Genomic DNA, 22,424 nt, shown 5'->3' with positions numbered 1-22,424 from the left:
TCCCTGGAAACTATGACACGAGTTAGCCTATGCTTCAGTCATTAATTGGCCTTCACATCCATCCTTATGATGCAGTTGTACTACTTTTCTATGCCAATTGGAAAGCAAAAAAAGATTCATTACCCAGTCAGAAAATGTTTGGCTGTTCATCAAACAGTCTCTTTTCCCTCCCATTTTTATGTCTGGTAAAGGGAAATATTCAAAGGAAATTGGAACAAAAATCTTTTCTAATGCCCCTATGATTTTTCTCCAAGGTTGCAGTGTCTTGGAGATTGTGGACAGTGTTCTGGGATCTGGATTCAATTTTGGCCTCAAGTCACTGTCTGTGCAGAGTCTGCAAGTTCTCCTTGTGTCTGCATGGGTTTCCTCTGTGAACTCCGGTTTCCTCCCACATCCGAAGATGTGAGAGTTAGGTTGATTTGGCCATGATAAATTGACTCTGGTGTCAGGGAGATTAGCAGGCGGAGTTATGGGAACATGGTATTATGGGATTGCGATTGGTACAGACTGAAATGGGCCAAATGGTCTCCTTCTGCACTGTAGGGATTCTATTTTGTTCTATTCTAAAATGTCAGATGAAGAACAAACATGCAAATTGATGGCACCTCACTGCTTCAAGCTGGATGACTTCAGTATCCACTTCCATTCAGAGTTGCCAGTTTACCAACACCTGAAATTTTGCCAGGGTATTGCGTACATCATTAATTTGTTAATCAAGTGTTAAGCCCTGACCAGTGTTCTCTACAATATACTTCTAGAGCAAATGGAGATAACAATGTTTTCTCTTTTGCTGTTAGTTTTCTCCCCATTTGGAGAACTTGGTGTCATGGTTTAAATCCAGGTCTTAGCCATAGTTGAGTGGTAACATTCACCCCTAAATCAGAGAATCAAGACATTCTCTGGAGACCTGAGCATGTAATTTGGCTGATACTCCACTTTTGGGAAAACCATACTTCAAATGTCTATTTTTTAAATTGGATGTAAAAGATCCCATGAAACTATTTGAGGAGAACAGAGGATTTCTTCCTAGCATCCAGCCAATATTTACCCCTAAAAGAACACCTAAAACAGGCCTTTATTCTTATCATTTACTTGCTCCTTGCCTGGTTTCCATCATTATTGCAGTGACCACACTTTATAGATGTTTAACTGGTGACAAGGAACATCCTGAGGTTGTTATGTAAATGTAAGTTCTCCCTTTAGTGGCAGGGATCCCTCAGGGCTGTATTTAAATGCTCACTCTTGATATCTAATCCTAAATAAATTCTATTTATTTATTTATTAGTCATAAGTAAGGCTGATATTAACATTGCAATAAAGTTACTGTGAAATTCCCCTAGTCGTGCTTTGCTGGAATTGGGTTCATTTCTCACAGGTCTGACTTGAAAAACACCATGGGCAGAATTTTACAGCTTTGCTCGGAGATTTCCGCTGTCGGACTCTCACCTACTCCGATGGCAGCCGAGATGGTAGAGTTACAGCGTTTACTAGGCTCTTTACAGGTTTACTAGGCTCAGTCAGTCACATATTTTTGGTTGGCCCATTGGCTTCGACCAGAACCACACGTGGTCTTAAGAGGCAGATCAATTGCAGTCAAGTCTGCCACAGTAGAACATCGCCAGCATCCCTTGTACTGCCAAGAGAAAATAAATGAAGGAATTTCTTAAAGAAATCTCACGTGGTAATGGATGGCAGAAACTTTTTGAATTTTAAACAGCCCCTCACTGCATCCCCGCCCCCCCCCCCCCCCCCCCCCCCCCACCACTCACCAATACTCCACACCTTGAAGAATTTGTGATGTTCAGCTTTGCTGGAGCACACAAATATAGTAAAACACAACAGATGATATCTATCTGCAACTTGAATGCTATTAGAATATATTTAAATCATTATATATGTAGAAATATCACAATCCATTCCTTGTGGCAAAAAAGACATTTCCTCTTTCTGCCCCGTCTCCTTTAGTTCTGCATTAAAATCAATGGAAAATTTATTTCAGCTGATGCTGACAGCCTGCTCAACTATGTGCAAAAGTAGTATTCAAACACAGGGGTGCACAAATTTCCAGTGGGATTCATTGATCCACAGTAGGAATGCCTGGCAATTTTTTTTTGAAGCGCAGGTATGCTTTTGCCTATTGTGGTGACAACACCAAGAACCTGGGCTTAGACTAACTAACTCAGTACAGGACAGAGTTTTAATCTGGGATGCTCCAGAACTGTATGGCTCACTACTAGACTGAATGGTGTTTTTGCTCAGCAAACAGTCAACAGAGCTATTCGGGCAGTATTTACACAGGAACAGGTAAAGGAGCTGCATGTGCGTGAACTGACAATGACCGCTAATATTTTTGCAGCCAAGTTCTGTGGATGTTAAAGCTGGATATCTGTCAATCATAATGGATCCAGATGAAATGCCATTGGATGAGCAGTGCGAGCATCTCCCATATGATAGCAGTAAATGGGAGTTTCCCAGGGACAGACTGAGACTTGGTAAGAACAGCAGCACACTTACGGTTCGGATGTTTTAAAACATAATAATATAACAAAAGGCATGAGTTAATCTTGGGAGCAAACTTTCCTTTGTTTTGACATTTTAATTTCAATCTGGATTCACGACTTCAAACTATTTGGCCAATTCTATTAATGATTGGTTTTATCAGTCTTGAAATCTCACCATTTGCTCATCTAGCTACTTGGGCTGGATGTAATGCAGCTTGTGGCGGTGGCAAGCATGGTGACCAGGCCCATTTTTGGTGAGAGAGGGCCTATTGTCAGGAAGCAGAGCCTTGTCTGATTAAGTGGGAGGGTAGAAGGGTCTGACATAAGATTCACAGCCACCAGCAATGGGATGTCAATTAGGGTCTTTAATGAGCCAATTGACACCAATTATCCCTGAACGCACTGCAATTTAGTAATGGTGCACAGATTAATGAAGGTCACATGACTTTCCTGCACCCTTGGAAGGCTGCCCAGCAAATCCAGTGGCCTCCTGGTGAGGGGTCTCCTTCATGATCAGCATCTCTGTGAGGAATCCAGCATTGGGCAGAGGACTTTCTACTGAAAGGCACCACCCCACTCTGGACTTCAACTCCTCCTTTCCCATGACCGCACCCCCCCTCATCCCGTGACCATCATCCTGCCCTTGTTTCCTTTAGTCTGCAGTCCTATGATAATCCTAGACCTTTGGCAGGTGCAGTAATACCAACAATCGCTGTGCCTACTGGCACTGGGAGCATGGTCTTGGCAAGCGACACTTCCACCACTGGGGAACTCAATTTTGTTAAGTTCCTGGCAACACTCGATTCCATTTGGCTTCCCCGACAGAACTGATGGAATTTCACGTCAGTTCTCTTACCGCTGTGTGAGACCTCTGTCAGCCTGACAAAACTCCAGCCATTCTTGCCAAGCTTCTTAAATTGTGCAACAATTTGTGCCTCCATACTGCATCCTATCATCTGTAAACCTTTAAAACCCAAGCTTGTGACACCCAACCACTACTGGTTCTGTCCGATCTTCTCTCCTATTGTTTTGAAGATTGATATTATCCTGAGGGCACTTTTGTTCTTTAGCTGGATTTCTCAATCAAAAAGTACCCTATCTAGGGTCAATTCAATGTACAGACCTGCAAAGTCTCGTGACCTTATGAGCAGAGCTCATTATAAACTTAAACCACTGTCTGCCAGTTGCATTACTTGAACAAAGTATATACAGCGGGATCTTTCAGGCCCACCAATGGTAGCCCCCGCCACACATTTCCCAGCAGCAAGGGGTGCGATGGGAAAGCTCGTTGACAATGGCAGGACCATAAGATTTCCATACCAACAAGTGGCACATTTCCTTCCGCCACTGCAAAACACATTGTGGAGAGGGAGAAAATTCCTACCAACGCTTAGGACCCTGATTGCTATTTCCACTTTGTTGGTTCGCGTGTGCATTGTGCCCATTTTGACTATATTGTCATACAAATCATACAATCCCTACAGTGCAGAAGGAAGCCATTCAACCCATCGAGACTGCACTGACTGTCTGACAGAGCATCTTAACTAGGCCCACCTCCTGCCCTATCCTCATGACCCCACTAACTAAACTACACATCTTTGGAGCACTTGGACAAAACCCATGCAGACATGGGTGAGGGGGGTGGGGGGGCAGGGAACAGGCAAACTCCACACAGCCACCCAAAGCCAGAGTTGAACTCAGGTCCACTGTACACCAGACCTATCTTCTTCTAGCATGGAGGCAATGGTTGCCCCAGTAGGCTCAATCTCTGACCATGATTCACTGTCCTGTGACCTATGAGGCATGGCCTTCAAAATGGCCAACCTCCCCAAGACTGTTCAGAGAAAAAGCCACCCCAGATGTTCACCTCATTGCTAGGGCTTTTACTCTATGTTCAGTCAAGAAAAGCAATGTGTATACTTTGTTGATTAGATCAAGTGATGAACTATTGCCTCTCTAATCAATTTTAGGAACTTGTTATTGTTGCAGAATTTGCTTCATATTGCTAGATTTTTCACATTGAATTCCATCTGTCTACTGTTAAATGTTGGAGAGGCTGATTTTTTAAAAAAACATTGTAAGCTGAACCTGTTTCTCTTTATCTAATGCACAGGCAAAACTCTGGGACTTGGTGCATTCGGCAAAGTGGTGGAGGCATCTGCTTTCGGCATTGATAAATCTTCAACCTGTAAAACAGTGGCTGTAAAAATGCTGAAAGGTACTTTTCTGCACCCTCGATAAATGTAGATTTCACGGAGATATAGCAGTTATTAAAGTCAGCTGCCTATAACGTACTGTGCGTCCAGCTACAAAAGAGGGGGGAGCTGTGTTGATGCAGCTTCCAGTCTCTCACTAGATCCTTCTCAAGTGAGCAATTCATTACTGCAAAGATTGGAGCTGGGGAAATCAAAAGGCAAAAACCCATCCAACCAAAGTTTTGGGGGACTTATCAATAGAAATTTTGTCCTGCACATTGGAATTAGGCAGAAATCAATTACAGTATTTATGGAGACAATGAGCAGGAATTTTTCTGTGGAATTTAGTCAGCGGCACATGAGCCAGGGCAACATGGTGGCACAGTGGTTAGTGCTACAGCCTCACAGCACCAGGGACCTGGGTTCAATTCTGGCCTTGAGTCACTGTCTGAGTTTGCAGTTTGCACATTCTCCCTGTGTCTGCATAGGTTTCCTCCTGTGCTCCAGTTTCCTCCCACTGTCCAAAGATGTGCAGGTTAGTTTGATTGGCCATGTTAAATTGCCCCTTAGTGTCAGGGGGAATGGCAGGTAAATATGTGGGGTTATGGGAATAAAGCCTGAATGGGATTGTGGTTGGTGCAGATTCGATGGGCTGAATGGCCTCCATGTCCACTGTAGGGATTCTGTTAGACTGCTGTGTGTCTGAAGCTTGTTTATGCATAGGAGGAATCAGCACATCAGAAAGTTGGAGCACTATGAGATTCATATGCAGTGATCACTCTAAAGGACAAAATTGGCAAATCTGAGGAGACCTGCAGGCAAACACTTGCAATTGTTATGAGTAGACAGATCCACCAGATAGCACTGTGCATGAGCAATTGGCTGACAGTCCCATCAGCCTTATGATGTGTTCATCTTGTGCCACCTTCTCCAGTTCTATCCCCCTTGGAGGTACCCAGCATTCACAGTGGGCTCTGTGGCTGCCCTTCACTTTGGGCATTCCGATTAGCTTCCCCATGCGTTCAAGCTACTTCCTGTCACATCCTCAGATGCCCCAAAGCTTCATAAGAAGCGAGTTTCTTTTGAAGTGCAGTCACTATTATTTGCCGGGCAAGTAGAACAGCGAACATTTATATAATAAGATTCCACAAACACCAATGGAGTGTTAATTTGTTTTGGTGGATGAATTATTGTTGAGCAGGCCATTGGGAGAACCATTTATTCTTCCACAAAAAATTGCCATCAGTTCTTTGACATTCAGCTGACCATATAGATAGGGGACAGAATTTAGTGTCCTGCCCTGTGGCAGGTTTGATGGCGGGAGCGCTTTAATTAGACTGGAGGATGTGGGTAGGGACCCTGCTGTCTTCATGTCTCCACCCCAATTAAGTACATGCAAGGGGAGGCTCATGGACAGCCTTCCTACACATCCCTCCTCCTCTATCCCACACCAGTTGCGGACCTCAAGTAGACAATTAATAACCATTTGAGGGGCCTCTTCTTGTTGCTGCTGTTATTTCCCCAGCAGCATTGCAGGGATCATGATAATATGACAAACAGGATTGTTTGCGGGCTGCCAGAGAGAACCCATCTTCAAATATTCCCAGTCCCTGATTCAGCGAACCAACATCGGGAAGGAGGGATTGTCATTGAGAGCTATGTCATGTCCATGCTCCTGACCACCCAGCCCCCAGTCACTGTAACCCAACCCCACCCCCCAACTACACTTAACATGCATCAATCACCTGTGACTTGGGTTTGTGGAAATCCTGAACATAAGAACATAAGAAATAGGAGCAGGAGCAGGCCATCTAGCCCTTCGAGCCTGCCCCGCCATTCAATAAGATCATGGCTGATCTGTCTTGTCTCAGTTCCACATTCCCGCTCTCTCCCCATAACCCTTAATCCCCTCGCTTATCAAAAACCCATCAACCCGCGTCTTAAAAATATTGTGCGAGGTAGCCTCCACCACTTCAACGGGCAGAGAATTCCAGAGATTCACCACCCTTTGAGTGAAGAAGTTCCTCCTCAACTCCGTTCTAAACCGCCCCCCCTTTATCTTGAGGCTGTGCCCCCTAGTCCTACTGTCCTTTCTGAGCAGGAAGAGCCTCTCCACCTCTATCCTATCCATCCCATTCATCATCTTATACGTCTCAATGAGAGGTGAGAGTCATACCAGTAGAACTATCATCTCCCTTATGGCATTGTCGTTCAATAGAGCCACCAGCTTCTGATTAATGGGTGGGTGGGAGCTCCACCCTGAGGATCCTTGATACTGGGGAAGGTCCACCCTTTTCCAGTTGGATTGACTCAGCATGTTGAAGGCATTCCCAAAAAAAGGCAACATGTGATTCTTTCTGGCAGACAAGGCCCTCTGTCGCCAGAGTCCGGCATCTGTTTGGGTCAATGCACCTAACCAGCACATCTTTCAGACTGTGGGAGGAAACCGAGAACATGCAAACTCCACACAGACAGTGACCCAAACTGGGAATCAAACCTGGGTCCCTGGTACTATGAGGCAGCAGTACTAACCACCGTGCCACCATGCTGCCCCCTGGCATTCACTCAGTATTGTGCTTAAGTTTCAGCGTAGATTCTGTGCTCACGTCCAAAAGTACAGCTCAAAAACAACTTCACAGCCAGAAGCGAGAGGGTTATCACTGAGCCTAGCTTAGTATGTTAGGTGCTATAGCTGTCAACCCAGCACAGCACTCCACCATTATAATTAGAGTAATGTCAAATACAATAGCTATTACATTTATGAAAGCAAGTAGTTGATTAACTATGAAACACCAGTGGAGGTCCTGAGGATGTGAAAAATGCTATTTAATTACAAACTCTTTCTTTAACTTGTCAAGAGAACATGGATTTCCCCATTCACCCTTGAAAACATTAGATATATAAAAACAGCAGTTTAAATTTTTGTATTAGATATTAATCACACGTTAACAAATTCCACAATACAATAAATAAAACATAAGAGATAGCACTTAAATATTAGTGAAAAGAGAGATATGTTGCCAAAACATTCTTTTATCCTATAATGTAAATTGTTGTGATCATTTGAAATTTGGCCTCCTCGCATTTGTGCTGATGAGTGCAAGACAAAAAGCTTCAGCAACATGTCTCCCTTTCCAGCAATATTCAGCTCTGGACTACCACTAAAAGCCAGTGTTGAAATCTCTATAACAGTTTGTTTTAATCTCTGGATCCTACTCTATAATTCACAGAACAGGATATATTCATTTGGAGGTTTCTGGTTTTGTTTAAGGTAGTAAGTATGGCTTTAAATGGGTTGTTACAATAAAGGGCACAGATCCTCCTGCACAAGATTAAGCTCAAATTGCAATATCATTCACTTCCAAGTTTCTCTGAAATGAAGTGGCAGGATTTCAAATTTAACAAGAACTGTCTCGCAGGGAGATTGAATTGAACCTAACAGATTAGCCAAAGTGTATCCCTGACCTTCGAGATATATCTACCAACTGTAATTCAGAGTTTAGAGTTAGAGAGGTGAGAAGCTAGAAGTACAATGAAAAGGTAATAAGGAAAGATCAAGGGACAGAAAAAATTGAGAATTCAAACCCGTCAATTTTTCTATACTACAAACAAGGAAGCAACACATCCTGACCACTCTATGTTCCAAAATGTTAATTCTGTTACCTGCACGTACTGTGAAAGTATTGTTTGGAATGTGTGACCTTACAGTTAGTTTATAACACAAACTCAAGATATTTATTATTAGAAGAAATGAGATCAAGGCCAAGTCTTGAGTTAATACCTTATTACTTCCTTGTTCCATTAACCTTCTGAAAAAAGCATTGCAACCTTGGCTTTGTAACCCTGCTTTGTAGATAGTTCTTATTCTATGAATTCATTTCAATCTCATTCTTTAACAGAAGGGGCTACAACTAATGAATGCAAAGCCCTGATGTCAGAGCTGAAAATTCTTATCCACATTGGCAACCACCTGAATGTAGTGAACATGCTGGGAGCCTGTACCAAGCCTGGAGGTAAGAACTAAAAATTCCTCAACTGCTACAGTACTCAAGAATTTTGATGGATCCTCCAAATTGCCCACCTACTTATAATATCCTTCCCCCCTCCAGAAACCTTTTGAGTTGTCTCTTGAGTTTATTAATGCTGAATACTTTAAGGAGCTTCCCAGCTAACTTACTCCACAAGTTACAGCATCAATAAACTAATTTCTTTTCTAAGTGTGCGCTCTCCTAATTTGGGCTAAGATAACAAAACGGCAATCTGTAGTGAAGGTAAAATGAACCAGTCATGTGTATTGTGTTGTTTACTTCACTGTAGTTTCACATAGTGGATGTCCTTCACCAACAAACAACTAAACAACTACAGTTTACCAAAATAAAACATTGCATTTGTGCATGTCAAGGGAACTCAGCCAAAATGTTACATTCAGCTTCAGAATGTTGGTTTGTGAATCTCTGGCTCCAATGTTCTTTTAATGGTGTGTTTAGAATATAATTCAAAGGAAGCTTCTGTATTATATATTGCATTTCCATCATTTTGTTTGCCAAGCATAGCAGTGGCAATAAAGTTGAAAGTGCTGTAACACACATGCAAAACAATGGAGTGACAATTGAGTCAGTCTCTGCAACCACCAGCCAATGATGTGTTTTTGACTATTTGTTTCTTCAAAAGCACTTTCTTATGGAGCCAGACTGATTGGAGTGCTTCCTCATCACTCCACAACTGTCAGAATCATCATCACTAATACACCCATCCCACCTACCCCAGGCCCCGCCCCCCATTGACTGTTCCAATCCCTGGAACTTATCTGAGGACCACCATTGGCAAAGGCGGTGAGGGGACTCATTCAGATGTCAGGCCTGAGAATCAACTCATATCATAAAGCAGGCTTTCTGCTTCAGACGCAGACTGTCTCCACAGCTCCCAGTCTGTATCTGAAAAGGGCCATGGACTAATTTCTATTCCAATGTCTAAACTTAGAAGAATTGTTACAGAAGAATTATAGCATCATGAAATGGTCACAGCGCAAAGAAGGCCATATGCCCATTGAGCCTATGAACATATGAATTCGGAGCAGGAATAGGCCACTCAGTCTTTTGGGCCTTCTCTGCCATTCAGTAAGACCATGGTTGATCTGCTTGTAACTTCAACTCCATCTTCCTGCCTATTGATATCCTTTCGCTTCCTTATTAATCAAAAACTCACCTAGCTCTGTTAGATTCAAAGACTCTGGGCTGAATCCTCCAGCAGCCACATGTCTCTTGGCAGTGGGAGGTAGCATGCTGTTTGCTGGTGGTGGGATTCTCCAGTCCTGCCGCTGTTCATGGCATTTCGCCTCCGAGAAACCTGTGGGTGGAGGTGCGTTGCCAGCGGGACCAGAGAATCCCACTGATGTGAACAGCCACAGAATCCCAGCCTCTGTTCCAACTGCCCTTGAGGAAGAGGACAGTCAGAATTCTCACAACACCAGGTTAAAGTCCAACAGATTTATCTAGAATCGTGAGCTTTTACAGCGCTGTTCCTTCATTATTTGAGGAAGGGAGTTCCAGAGACTCATGACCTCAGAGATTTTTTTCCTCATCTCCATCTTAAATGAGTGGCCAGATATAATTTTTTTTTAAATGAATAAACTATTAGCTATTTTTTATTGTTATTTTAGTGTAATAGCCAAATTGCAATCAATTACAACAATTAAGATTTATTTTCATTTCACAGTCAAACTTTTCTATCATAAATGTATTTCCTTACTGATAAAACTATGAAAACAAACTGGAAAAGTTAACAATGATATCTTATTTCTTTAACCAAAGAAATGGGCCAAGTCTGGCAATAAGCCACATGGACCAGCAAAGTTTTTTAAGGTTTGTTCCTAGTCTGTGCTGAGTTTGTTAATCTCAGCGTGGCAATAGAAATGCTTCAACTGGCCAAAGAGTTAAACCTGAAGAAGGAAACAAAAAAAAAATCAGTCAGGGTTTCTATTCCCAATCATTCTCCAATGAACCTAGCTGCAAAGTGCTTGGTTGTTCCTATCGGGTTCGCATCCAAGTTCTGACAAAAGGTCATCGGCTTGAAATGTTAACTGTTTGCTTCTCCACAGATGCTCCTGATCGGCTGAGTATTTCCAGTGTTTTAGGTTTTAGTTTGTGATTTCCAGCATCGACAGTGCTTTAAGACCAGATGACAATTCCCTATGACCACAGACATTTGTGGTGGCAATTTGCTGCATAATATTATTTTCTTTCTCTCATCTGGAAGAGGGCCTAATCTTCAGGAGTGTCAAATCAGAAAATAAAGGAAACCCATCATGTGTGGGTCATTTGATTCCCCTGTGTTTCTTTGCACTATCTCTATCAAAGGGTTACGCTATGCTATTAATTGAATGATGAAGTTACTAACTATAGCTAATTAATTATTGTTTAACATATACCCATATTATTTTGATTGAAGAATTCTAATAATCCTGGCATTTATAGCTTAAGAAATAAAATATAAAGGTAAGGAAGTATTGTTGCAACTATACAAGGCACTGGTGAGGCTGTACCTGGAGTATTGTGCATAATCTTGGTCCCCTTATTTGAGGAAAAATGTAGTAGCATTGGAGAAATTCAGAGGAGGTTCACTGGATTGATTCCAGAGATGAGGAGTTTGTCGTACGAAGGGAGTTGGAACAGTTTAGATCTATACTCTTTGGAATTTAGAAGAATGAGGAGTGATCAAATTGAGGTGATAAGATGAAGGTGATAAAACGTAGGAATAAAGTAGATGTGGAATGGATGTTTCCTCCTGTGGGACATTCTAGGACGAAAGATCAGCCTTAGGATAAGAGGTAGCAAATTTAAAACAGAGTTGAGGACAGACTACTTCTCCCAAATGGTTGTGAATCTGTGTAATTTGCTACTCCAAAGTGCAGTGGATTCTTGGACAGCGAGTAAATTTAAGGAGGACTTGGACAGATTTTCAATTGGTAATGGGTTGAAAGGTTATGGGGGAAGGCAAGAAAATGGGGATGCGGGGGCATGTCAGCCATGATTGAATGGCAGAGCAGACTCGGTGGTCTGAATGACCTAATTCTGCTCCTGTATCTCATGGATTTATGAGAAACAATTTTTTACATATAGTTCGTGATCAGCATAGTGGTCTTCTCAACATTACCCCTCACCTGAGGTGTGATGATCCTGAGGTAAAATCACCACCTGTCAGACTGCATCCCCTCCACCACACACACACACACACACACACACACACACCCCGGGGGGAGAGCTCAGCCTATGGTCACCTGGGACTATGGCAGCTTTAGTAAGTTGTAATAGATGTTTTGTTAAGCATAACCTGCAAAGTCAGGAGCAAGAACTCTTTCCAAGCATAACAAATTGTTTGTAAAAATTAACTTTTTGTGGTCAACTTGCCAATTCAAAACTGATTTTCCTTTTGTTGGCATGCTTGTGCAAACAAGCAGTGTTCTGTGAAGATTTTTTAAAAAGTCACTGACTGTTTGTTCCCTGGAACTTGTTTGTTTTTCAACAGGCCCTCTGATGGTAATTGTAGAATATTGCAAGTATGGAAACCTATCCAATTACCTCAGGAGCAAGAGAAATGACTTCATTTTAGTCAAGGTATGGCCAGGAACTGAGAACGAGAATGTCCAAGCCTATTTTGGTAACCTGAGGGGTATTGGTTTATCTAACAGCCCAAAAATTACAATCAATATGCCTTATTATTATACCCTTAGGGATACAATTTTGTCAATCAGCATTCTGGCTAACTGATTTGCATTCATCCTATTGCAGTCATTACCTGGTTTGGATCAAAATAGATTAACAATTGCACTGAAATAAACTTGCAAAGGAATTTTAACTAATTGCATAAATAGTGCAGTATTAGATAAAATGAAACATCTTGCAAGTCCCTTTTTTATAAAGAAAGTCACATACAAACATTAACACAAATACCAACACACCACTTGAAATGGTGGAAAAATCATGAAACAGGGAGGAGGGAAATATAAAACAAAACACTTTAATCATGTGAATTAGAGTCTACTATCTAAAGGTCTTGTCTTGTATATATCACCATCCCATTAAAATCAAGCACATACACCACACATAAGGACATTTCAGCTGTTACACATCTGGACAATATCTATTCGCTACATAGAATCATAAAATCCCTTCAATGCAGAAGGAGGCTATTCAGCCCATCAAATCTGCACTGACAATAATCCCACCCAGGCCCTATCCCACAACTTCACATATTTACCTTGCAAACCCCCCCACCCCCCAACCGACACTAAGGAACAATTTAGCATGGTCAATCAACCTAACCTGCACAATTTTGGACTCTGGGAGGAAACCGGAGCACCTGGAAGAAACCCATGCAGACACGGCGAGGACATGCAAACTCCACACAGACAGTGATCCAAATTGGGAATTAAACCCAGATCCCTGTGAGGCAGCGGTGCTAACCACTGTGTTGCTGTGCCACTCTACCGTGTTGAGTCTTTGACATTAGCTCTAATCATGAATTGCCCCATCTATTGAATACACCTGACTTCCTGATGTCTTGGTAAACTTTCTATCCATTCCTAGTGTCAGAAAAATGTCAACCAGCCTGAAACACTTCTGGATGAGACCAGCCCCGATGTAATGGAAAGCATAAAGCGAAGACTGGAGAGCGTGGCGAGTACAGGAAGCTCAACAAGCTCAGGCTTTGTGGAAGATAAGAGTTACAGTGATGCGGAAGAGGAAGAGGAAGGTACGTTGATCTTCCTTCCTCGCCTGTAGTACATTGGGAATAATTGAATTGCCACGATTGTTTCCACTAGCATAGCAAGACTATTAAAAATCTATAACAGGAATAATTTATTGTATGAATGGGGGACTTCCTTTCAAATTAAACTCAAGAGACTCTCTGAAAGGCTCAAAATAGACCTTCCAAAAGATCAAAACATCCTGTTGGACTTTACAATATCATTGAACTGCTTAGACAAATCCAATAGCATTGGGTTCTTTACGCTATCGTTAATAATCATCTTGCTAGTGTCAGTAAACTGAATGGTATCAGAAGTAAACAACCCTGATAAGCTTGCAAGCTGACAATACAGCCTCAAATCCAGATGGAGATTAGCCTTCTGAGGGCTGCAAATGTCTTCCAGTTACCTAGTTTGTGCTCTCAAGTGACGGAAGCCAATGTTTAGGAATAGAATGTGCTTCCGGTTTGAACACCAGTATCAGCAACTAGCACTCAGGTCAGCCTTGCAATAGGAACATGCAGAGTAATAGCAGTTTTGTACTGAGGCCACATGTCTGTACCATGAAGGTTTTCAACTTAATTACATGAATGCCTGGTTTCCACATCCTTTTTAGCCTTTCCCTATGCTGTGACCAACAAGTATGCAAGGTGCTACTGCTGGATGACATTTAGTAGAACTTTCACCCAGTTTCAAACTCTTAACCTAGCTCCTGTTGGTCAGTAGTGAGGGTCTTGCAATGTTAGCCTGTGCAGACCCTCTCTTAGCACTGAGTAAGATCCATTGACAGAAGCCTAACAGTACAGCAACTGCACACCTGTGAGATTGCGCCCACATGCTATATTTTAAGCAGCTATTGTGGCTTAAACAACTGTCCCCTGGACAATGCAGTGAATGTGCTTCCACCTGTATTCTGAATTTCAGCCAACAACAGAGAGGACAAATCCAGATTGAAACTGCTGATTGCAATAAATAAAGGTCTATTGAAAATAAAAGGTTGGCACTTTTGATACATTTACATCCATTCCTCTGTCACTGACACTGAGTCTGTTTTGCAGATGCCGAAGATCTATATAAACGACCAATGGCTATGGAAGATCTGATTTGTTACAGTTTCCAAGTAGCCAAAGGCATGGAATTTTTAGCTTCAAGGAAAGTAAGTTCATTTCCAATTCTTGCAGACATCAGGTTTTGCCCTCAGCAGAACTTTGCACTTTCTCCATACTATCCCAGGCCTTCATATCCAGCATCCTTGTCAAAATTGGCTTAATAAAATTGGACAGCTTTTAATCATTGTACATCATGACCTCGCTCAGGCAAGGCTCATAAAATTCCGCCCCAGGCCAACACAGAATTCCATTCTGTGAGGTAAAATTCCACAGAAGTACCACATTTTAACTTCAAGTCGAGAACGGATAGGTTCACCTGTCAGGTTGCCACCAGCCCAAACTTTTGGATTTGAGATCTGAGTCGTTTTGAGGCATAGGTCAGGTTGAATTGTGGAACTTGTTGGCACCAGAAGTAGTTAAGGAAACTAGATTAGATGCTTTCAAAATGAAACTAGACAAGCACATATAGAAAGATATGTTGAAAGTCTAAGATGAGGTAGGCAGAATAGGAAGAGATTCATGTGGAGCATAAATATTAATACTAACTAGATGGGCTGAATGATGTGTGTTTCTGAGCTATAGGCTCTATATAATTCTAAGTTCTATACATGCTAAAATATAAGGCAATTGCTTCACTACACCATAAGCTAGAGGACAGGAGCAGACTCTGACCTAGAATCACAGAATCCCTACAGTGCAGAAGGAGGCCTTTTGGCCCATCAAGTCTGCATCAACCACAATCTCATCCAAGCCCTTTCCCCTAAACCCCAAATATTTACCCTGCTACTCCCTCTGACACTGTGGGGTAATTTACCATGGTCAACCAACCTAACTCACACATTTTTGGACTGTGGAAGAAAACTGGAGCATCCAGAGGAAACCCACGCACACATGAGGAGAACATGCAAACATCACACAGACAGTTGCCTGAGGCCAGAATTAAACCTGGGCCCTGGCTGATAATTGATGGTTTGTACCTGAGGACAAGGGGACAGGCCTGTAGCAGGCCAAACTTCTCAACCTCAACTAAACCATTATAAAGAGACACTAAGCAGAGCCTAGTATCTCCCCACAGGGAGGGAAAATCTGTGTGAGAGGCCAGCCATGTTATTATTGCACTCTTATTGGAAGCTGAGAATGTGTTGGCATTGACGGAGGGCCTAGCAAAGGGCTTTTGATTTCCATCTTCGGTAAATGGCAGAAGCTTACTAAATAAAACCCCCAAAAACTGAAAATTAGTGTTCAGTAAAAGAAATACAACCCAAAGTACATAATAGGCATTGACGGAGGGCCTAGCAAAGGGCTTTTGGCTTCCATCTTTGGTGAACGGCAGAAGCTAACAAAATAAAACCCCCAAAAATTGAAAACTAGTGTTCAGTAAAAGAAATACAACCCAAAGTACATGATGGGCTTTATTTCTAAGCTCCTGAACATTCCATTTTACTTCCAGTGCATCCATCGAGACTTGGCAGCCCGCAACATCCTGTTGTCTGAGAGCAACGTTGTGAAGATCTGTGATTTTGGGCTGGCTCGTGACATTTACAAAGATCCAGATTATGTACGGAAAGGAGATGTAAGTTTGCAGGATACCAGCGTTCGATCACAGAAGTTGAATTACTCGTGCCTTCTGTTTCTCTGTCCAGTGGCTGATGTCTTTGCATCTTTGCAGGCTCGACTCCCACTGAAATGGATGGCACCGGAATCCATATTTGATAAAATCTATACGACTCAGAGTGATGTCTGGTCTTTTGGAGTGCTGCTGTGGGAAATATTTTCCTTAGGTAAGCCTGAAGGAAAAGGAACAATTAACATCAAAAAGCAATTATGAGCCTTACATTTAAGATCTAAGTGTTGCCCGAGGCTGCATGTCAAAAATTAGGATTAGATGCCTATTTCAAAGTTATTAGTCCTTAGAAGATGCATCCAGTTATTTTTTATACTTTGTGCATAACTCTGTTGTACAGAGATACCTTTGTGTTTCAGGATCTGCTTATAACATTAGCATTAATAATGCGCAGATTCAAAATCAGTTGGGTGGATGGGTGGCTTGTGATACAGAGCGAAGCCAATAACACGAGTTCAATTCTCATACCACCTAAGGTCATTCATGAAGGCCCCACCTTTTCAACCTTCCCCTCGCCTGAGGTATGGTGACCTTCAGATTAAATCGCCATCAGTAAGCACTTCCCCTCAAAAGGGGAAGAGCAGCCTATGGTCATCTAGGACAATGGTGACTTTACCTTTTACTTAATTAATTCCAACAGGAAATGCTATTGCCTTGAAATTGTGTTGTACAATAAATAACGAAGGCTGTTAATATGTCAGAGTTAAATGCTGTTGTCCAGTTTTAGAAAATCTGACTTCATCGTTTTATGGAACTTGTAATTTTATCATGAATCTTAATTTTTGGAGAATGTCGATGACAAAGGCCTAGAAATGAATTGCTTGTTTATTCTTCATTGTTGCGTATGGCATTTTAATCGAAAGTTTCTCAAAATTATTAAGAGCATCTACATCAGCTGCGCCATTAAGTAAGGTGAAAAATAGAACTGACGGATGATCTCTTCTGATGATTTTGTATTACTAATGTAGTAGGGAAGATTTCCTAATTTTCTTTGCAATGCTTTTACAATTTTGCTTGAAATAACAAATATTTTCCCCTACCCTTACACATAGTAAACAAAGGGAACCTTACCTTCCTGCAGTGTGACCTTGCAGTCTACAATATCTGGATTTAAAGTGGTTGAAAATCAGGTCTGAAAATCTTTCAGCCAATAAATGCTCTGCATTGATCTCATTGCCAAATGGGGCAAACTGAATGGACCATTCTATTCTCGTTATCCAAGTGATAAAGAGCAACCTAACATTTACACACTGTCTAGGTCTTTATTTACAGAGATCAACATTACAAACATGTTCCTCCTAACCAAACAACCATTGTTTCAATTTGCTGCTATTTACTTGAGCACAAGTGAATCTTCAACCACCTGAACATTGCTACTCAATTAACAAACAGTTAACACAGAGTAATTTAAGAAGAGAATAAAATAATCTGGAGGTGATTTTGACTTCAATGGTCTGAATCAGGCTGCAAATTCAGCTTCAACTGCCTTATGCTTCTGTCAAAGACCAATTTCAATCTGTGGGTTTTTAAAAAAAGGAATCATGGTTAGACTAAATTAACAAGAGTAAAATCAAAGTTAATGTGAAAAGGATCAAACGAAATAGAACAGAATGCAAATCCAAGGCAAGTAGGGATGGGCAATAAAAGCTGACCAAGACACTGACAGCCACGTCCCATAAATGAATTTTAATAATGAAACATATGCATGGTAGGATAAACACTTTGATGTCAAATATTATGTGTTGGGGTTTTTAATTTAGTGATTTAGTGTCAATCTGACAACAATAAAGTGATTCTTAATCCACAATATTCATTTCAATGCCAATGATGCCGAATGCCAGATGAAAATTAATCTTCAGTCCAGAAGGACAACATTTCCCCTGAATGTAATGAATTCCCCAAGATTAAAAGATAATCAGAGAAACTAATTTTACATCTGCACACTCAAAGGGTGAATAAATGCAATATATGAAACGTAACTGTTAGTTTGCAGACTAGATGAAGCTCAAGAATTTGAAGACATGTTAGGACTTGACTTTATTATTTATAAATTGATGATAGTCACGTACCACAAGAGTGGGATGCATCATCGTTATTTGATGGCTGACCTTGAATGATAACAATTATGGATATTGGTTCTTGCAGGTATTCCAACCATCTATTTCATTCTTCTTTCAGAAGCCAATATATCCAATTTTGTTTGCTGATTCAGAATGCAGCTTTGAAAAGTTACGAATTGAATCTATTCAGTGTGCATTTTACACATTGCAGCTCTGTGGGATTTCACAGTTTAATTTGTTTTTTTTTCTGTTGCAAACCTCTTTTCAAATCTCATTTTAAAGAAGTTGCAGATTTCTGCATGATTGTATTCATTTTTCTTGGTTCGTTGAGCATTATTCTCCATTTTCTCACCAAAGGAGCATATGTGTGCTGTGTCACAGCCTCCTGTTTCTGGGGATTTCATCACCATGACTATTCTTTATGTCCAAGTCTTGGTCCTGGGGGCCAGCCAGTTGTTGGACCATAGGGTTGGTATGGGATGTGGTGAGGGCTTTGCAGTCCAAGTGTAATCTTACCTCACCCAAACACCCACCTGTGACCACTTTCTAACATGGTTTACTGACTTCTGATCAAAGAGAAAATCTTAACTATTTTTCTCTAATCTTTCTCAAGACACTGAGAGGTACATTAAGTTCCTACAGTGCTTCAACTGGTGTCAGCCAATTTAGCATCATACAGTAATGGGAATTGGATCTGTCCACTTTTTTTTAAGTTTAAAGCTTAAAGTTTTACTTTGTGCCACAAGGAGGCTTACCTTTACACTGTAATGAAGTTCCTGTGAAAATCTCATAATCACCACACCCTGATACCTGTTCGAGTACACTGAGGGAGAATTTAGCATAGCCAATGCACCTAACCAGCATGTGGGAGGAAACCAGAGCACCCGGAGGAAACCCACACAGACACGAGGGGAACATGTAGATTCGGCACAGACAGGGACCCAAGCCGGGAATCAAACCCGGGTCCCTGGTGCTCTGAGGTAGCAATGCTAACCACTGTGCCACTATGCCACCCCTGGTTCACGTGACATGACTCCCCAGCTGTCAGTGTCTACTCACTGAAACTTTCCAAATTCTTTTCATCTCTGATTTTTACTATCCTTCATAACAAAGAATCTTAACCAACAGCCAATGTTGGCATTGTTTGAGTGATTTACAATATTTGCTTTCTTCACCAACAATATAAAATAAAACCCTTCAGCTTCAGTGAAATGTTCTGAAAATGAGCCAAAGTAAAACAAATAATATTCGATAGTTGTAAAGGTTTTATAAATGTTACAATTTACTTGGATATTTTGTTTTTTTCAGGGCTGCTACATGTTATGAAATGAATAGCACCACAGACTGTGCAATATTTTGAATTGGTTTCATGTGAAGTTTGACTATTATAGGCAAAAGGATAATATTTCTGCAGAGTAAGCAGTGAGGGATTGGCATGATATATAAATACAGAACATAAACAAGAGCTAATGAGTAATGAACAGCAGCAAATTGGCCACCCAGTTAGGACATCTTTTCAAATTTAATTAAACGTATGTCCAGTCGACAAACCTCCTGTACCAGATGCTATTATTGAATAGATGGATTAGACTTAGCAAAATCAGCAGCCACTGTCTCACCTTGTGCAGTAAAGTAAGAATGAAAATTTAAGGAATATCATATGCAAAGAGAACAAATGATTGTTTCAGTCTGAAAGCTTTTCACGAGTTTATAGATCCATATGTACTGCTTCTGCTACAGTGACAAAATACAGGATTCTCCAGCCTCCCAGCTGCTTGCTTTTTGGCAGTGGAAGGCAGTGTGCCTTTCACTGGTGGTGTGTTTTTCTGGATCTGCCTCTGTCAATGGGATTTCCAAATCACCGGGAAACCCACGAGCAGTGATGTGCTGTCGGCGGGAGTGGAGAATCCCTCTTGTGTTAACAGCCACAAAATGCCAGCAAAAATGTACAAATAAAGCTCAGTAAACACTTAGGCCTCCATTTTCATTTGGGTTGGAGAGGGTCTTCACCTTAGCCAGAGCCAAGATTTCCGAAGTTTGTCCTTGTGCGAGGCACCTACTTTTACCAGGGTGGAGGAAGAGGGCTAGGTTGTAGTTTGCACATCCTTGGCTCACCGAGGTGACTTCACACAAAAAAGTGCAGCCTTTGGATCCTTTTGGAGAGATGGGGGGAGGTGGGTGGAGATCATTTGGAAAGGTCCAGAGACATCCCTGGGAGAGGTCAAGCGCTCAAGTGATTTTGTTAAAAGTAGACATGAAGTGGATAAAAGCTGTAACTGTCAGACATTTGAATTTCATATTTCATGCCCTTCATATTTAAAAAAAGGCAGTTTTTTTAAAACTTAGTGCTTGTTATTTCATTGTCTATTGACATAAGCCTGAGGGCTATCATTATAGAATTTATGCTCCAAGCCTGATTTCACAACCTATCATCATCACATTGAGGTGCCTGTCAGTTCACAGTTTGTTTGACAGTTCCAAGTTATTATAAAGTCTTGGGGCTATGAATACAAATGCTTGTTTTTATAGGAGATTTAGTACTTGAATAAAATGATTGTTTTGATAAGGGATTAAGAAGTTGAATGTAGTGAGTGAGTTTTTTTTAATTGTTTTTTTTAATTTTTTTTAATAGACACTTAGCTCGTTATTTTATTTCATCTCAGAATAGCATCAGAGGTCTGCAATATGATGGCTATTGGGTGAATTCCACAGAGAGTAAAAGAGAAAAAGACGGTGAAATGGAAATTAGGGACATCTGGACCACTTTCTCCCAAGTTGGATTTGTGGAGTTGGGAATATTCCTGACTGTGCATTCCTGACCCAAGGGAAGAAATTCATCCCTTAGAACGCTTTTGCTTGCTACATAATTAGGTGACGATTTATCTTTGTCGTAAGTATCCTGAGCGCTACATTATCTGAATTTTTTTTGCAGAATATTGAAAATACGAAGTAGAAAACAGTAGAGTAGATTTTCCTCTTGTTGTACTTGGCAACTAAGGATTTCCTGGCCAGTGTAGAGAGGAAATTCAGCAGAGGAAGATTCCACACCTGTGATGGAAAAGCAGAGGGACTTTACTATGGATATGTATCCTTCCCAGCCAGCTTTCCTCTGTGTGTTACACATAGGAAACCTTTTATGTCAAGTTCAACAGAATAAACAGCCTGAATAAATCATGGAATTCTGAAGTGACAGCTACGCTATTTGTTTGTCAACAAAGTTGCCTTTATTCATTCTGATAACCGGACAGCAGTTTTAATTAAGGAAGAAAGGCAGCTTCTGTGGTAGAAACTTAATTTCATTTTCACAAGACACCATTTAGAGAGTGGGCACATGCTGCTGAAATTTCACAAGTGTTTGTGAGCAAAATGGAAATTGGAAATAAATCAAACCTCTCAACCTTTTGCTTTGTGAGTGTTCCACTTAACTTCAAGCACTGGCACCAGGCATTCTGGAAAACAATGTCACAACTAGCAATTTTAAAACATTTCCAGTTTACTTTTTGTGCTTTTGCACAATAGGATCTATTATGCAAACTAAATGGGGTGCATTAATATTGCACCAGGATCTAAAGGCACTGTTATGGTGCTGCTTCTTGAGGCACACCAATTGCACAGTAATAGAATTCAGAAGAGGCCATTCAGCTCATCTAGTCTGTATTGAATTTCTGATATAGCTTACCCAGGGGCTCTCCCCTACCCTATCCCCATAATCCCACACATCTCCCATGGCTAATCCATCTAACCTAAACATGTAAAGGGCAATTTAGCAAGGCCAATCCACCTCATGCAAAAGTAGAATGAAGGTCTTTTGTGGCAGTTTCGGCATAAGTCTTTCATTCAGAAAATAGCAAATCCATCATCAGCTGTCCCTAGATTCCAGGATGACATCTTGAATTTCTCCTCAAACGTCTTCATTTGACTGAAAAAGCTGATTCTTGACCTGAAGGTCATTGGGCAAGGTGTCCCAAAGGGTAAGGGGATCCAGAGTGCAGGATTTGTTTGCTTTTCTTTCCTTCTCTGCCTCATCACTAAGGTGTTTGGACTCACAACATGATGCAGCTTGTTGGCCAATTTATCATGTATTTCAATGATTGGGAGCGAGCACCTCCCAGTCATTAATGTTAATGCTGCTGCCCTTCAACGAGAGCTTCAGAGTGTTTTTGTACTGTTTTCTTTATCCTCCCCTGGA

At 41.3% G+C, this 22,424-nt stretch overlaps 1 protein-coding gene across 1 annotated transcript in view; it reads left to right on the top strand.

Moving 5' to 3' along the window:
• kdrl (kinase insert domain receptor like) overlaps positions 1-22,424 on the top strand; it is a 182,221-nt gene that overhangs the window by 127,556 nt on the left and 32,241 nt on the right. Inside the window, exons 17-24 of the mRNA XM_080187404.1 lie at positions 2,357-2,492; positions 4,615-4,719; positions 8,596-8,709; positions 12,221-12,309; positions 13,282-13,447; positions 14,501-14,598; positions 16,002-16,124; positions 16,221-16,332. Of these exons, the coding sequence (XP_080043530.1) occupies positions 2,357-2,492; positions 4,615-4,719; positions 8,596-8,709; positions 12,221-12,309; positions 13,282-13,447; positions 14,501-14,598; positions 16,002-16,124; positions 16,221-16,332 (943 nt within the window). The remainder of the gene's footprint in view (positions 1-2,356; positions 2,493-4,614; positions 4,720-8,595; positions 8,710-12,220; positions 12,310-13,281; positions 13,448-14,500; positions 14,599-16,001; positions 16,125-16,220; positions 16,333-22,424) is intronic.

Source organism: Carcharhinus amblyrhynchos, chromosome 4, assembly GCF_965287045.1.
Source record: "Carcharhinus amblyrhynchos chromosome 4, sCarAmb.v2.hapA, whole genome shotgun sequence".
Taxonomy (NCBI): Eukaryota; Metazoa; Chordata; class Chondrichthyes; order Carcharhiniformes; family Carcharhinidae; genus Carcharhinus; species Carcharhinus amblyrhynchos.
This window is presented reverse-complemented; position numbering and strand designations above follow the sequence as displayed.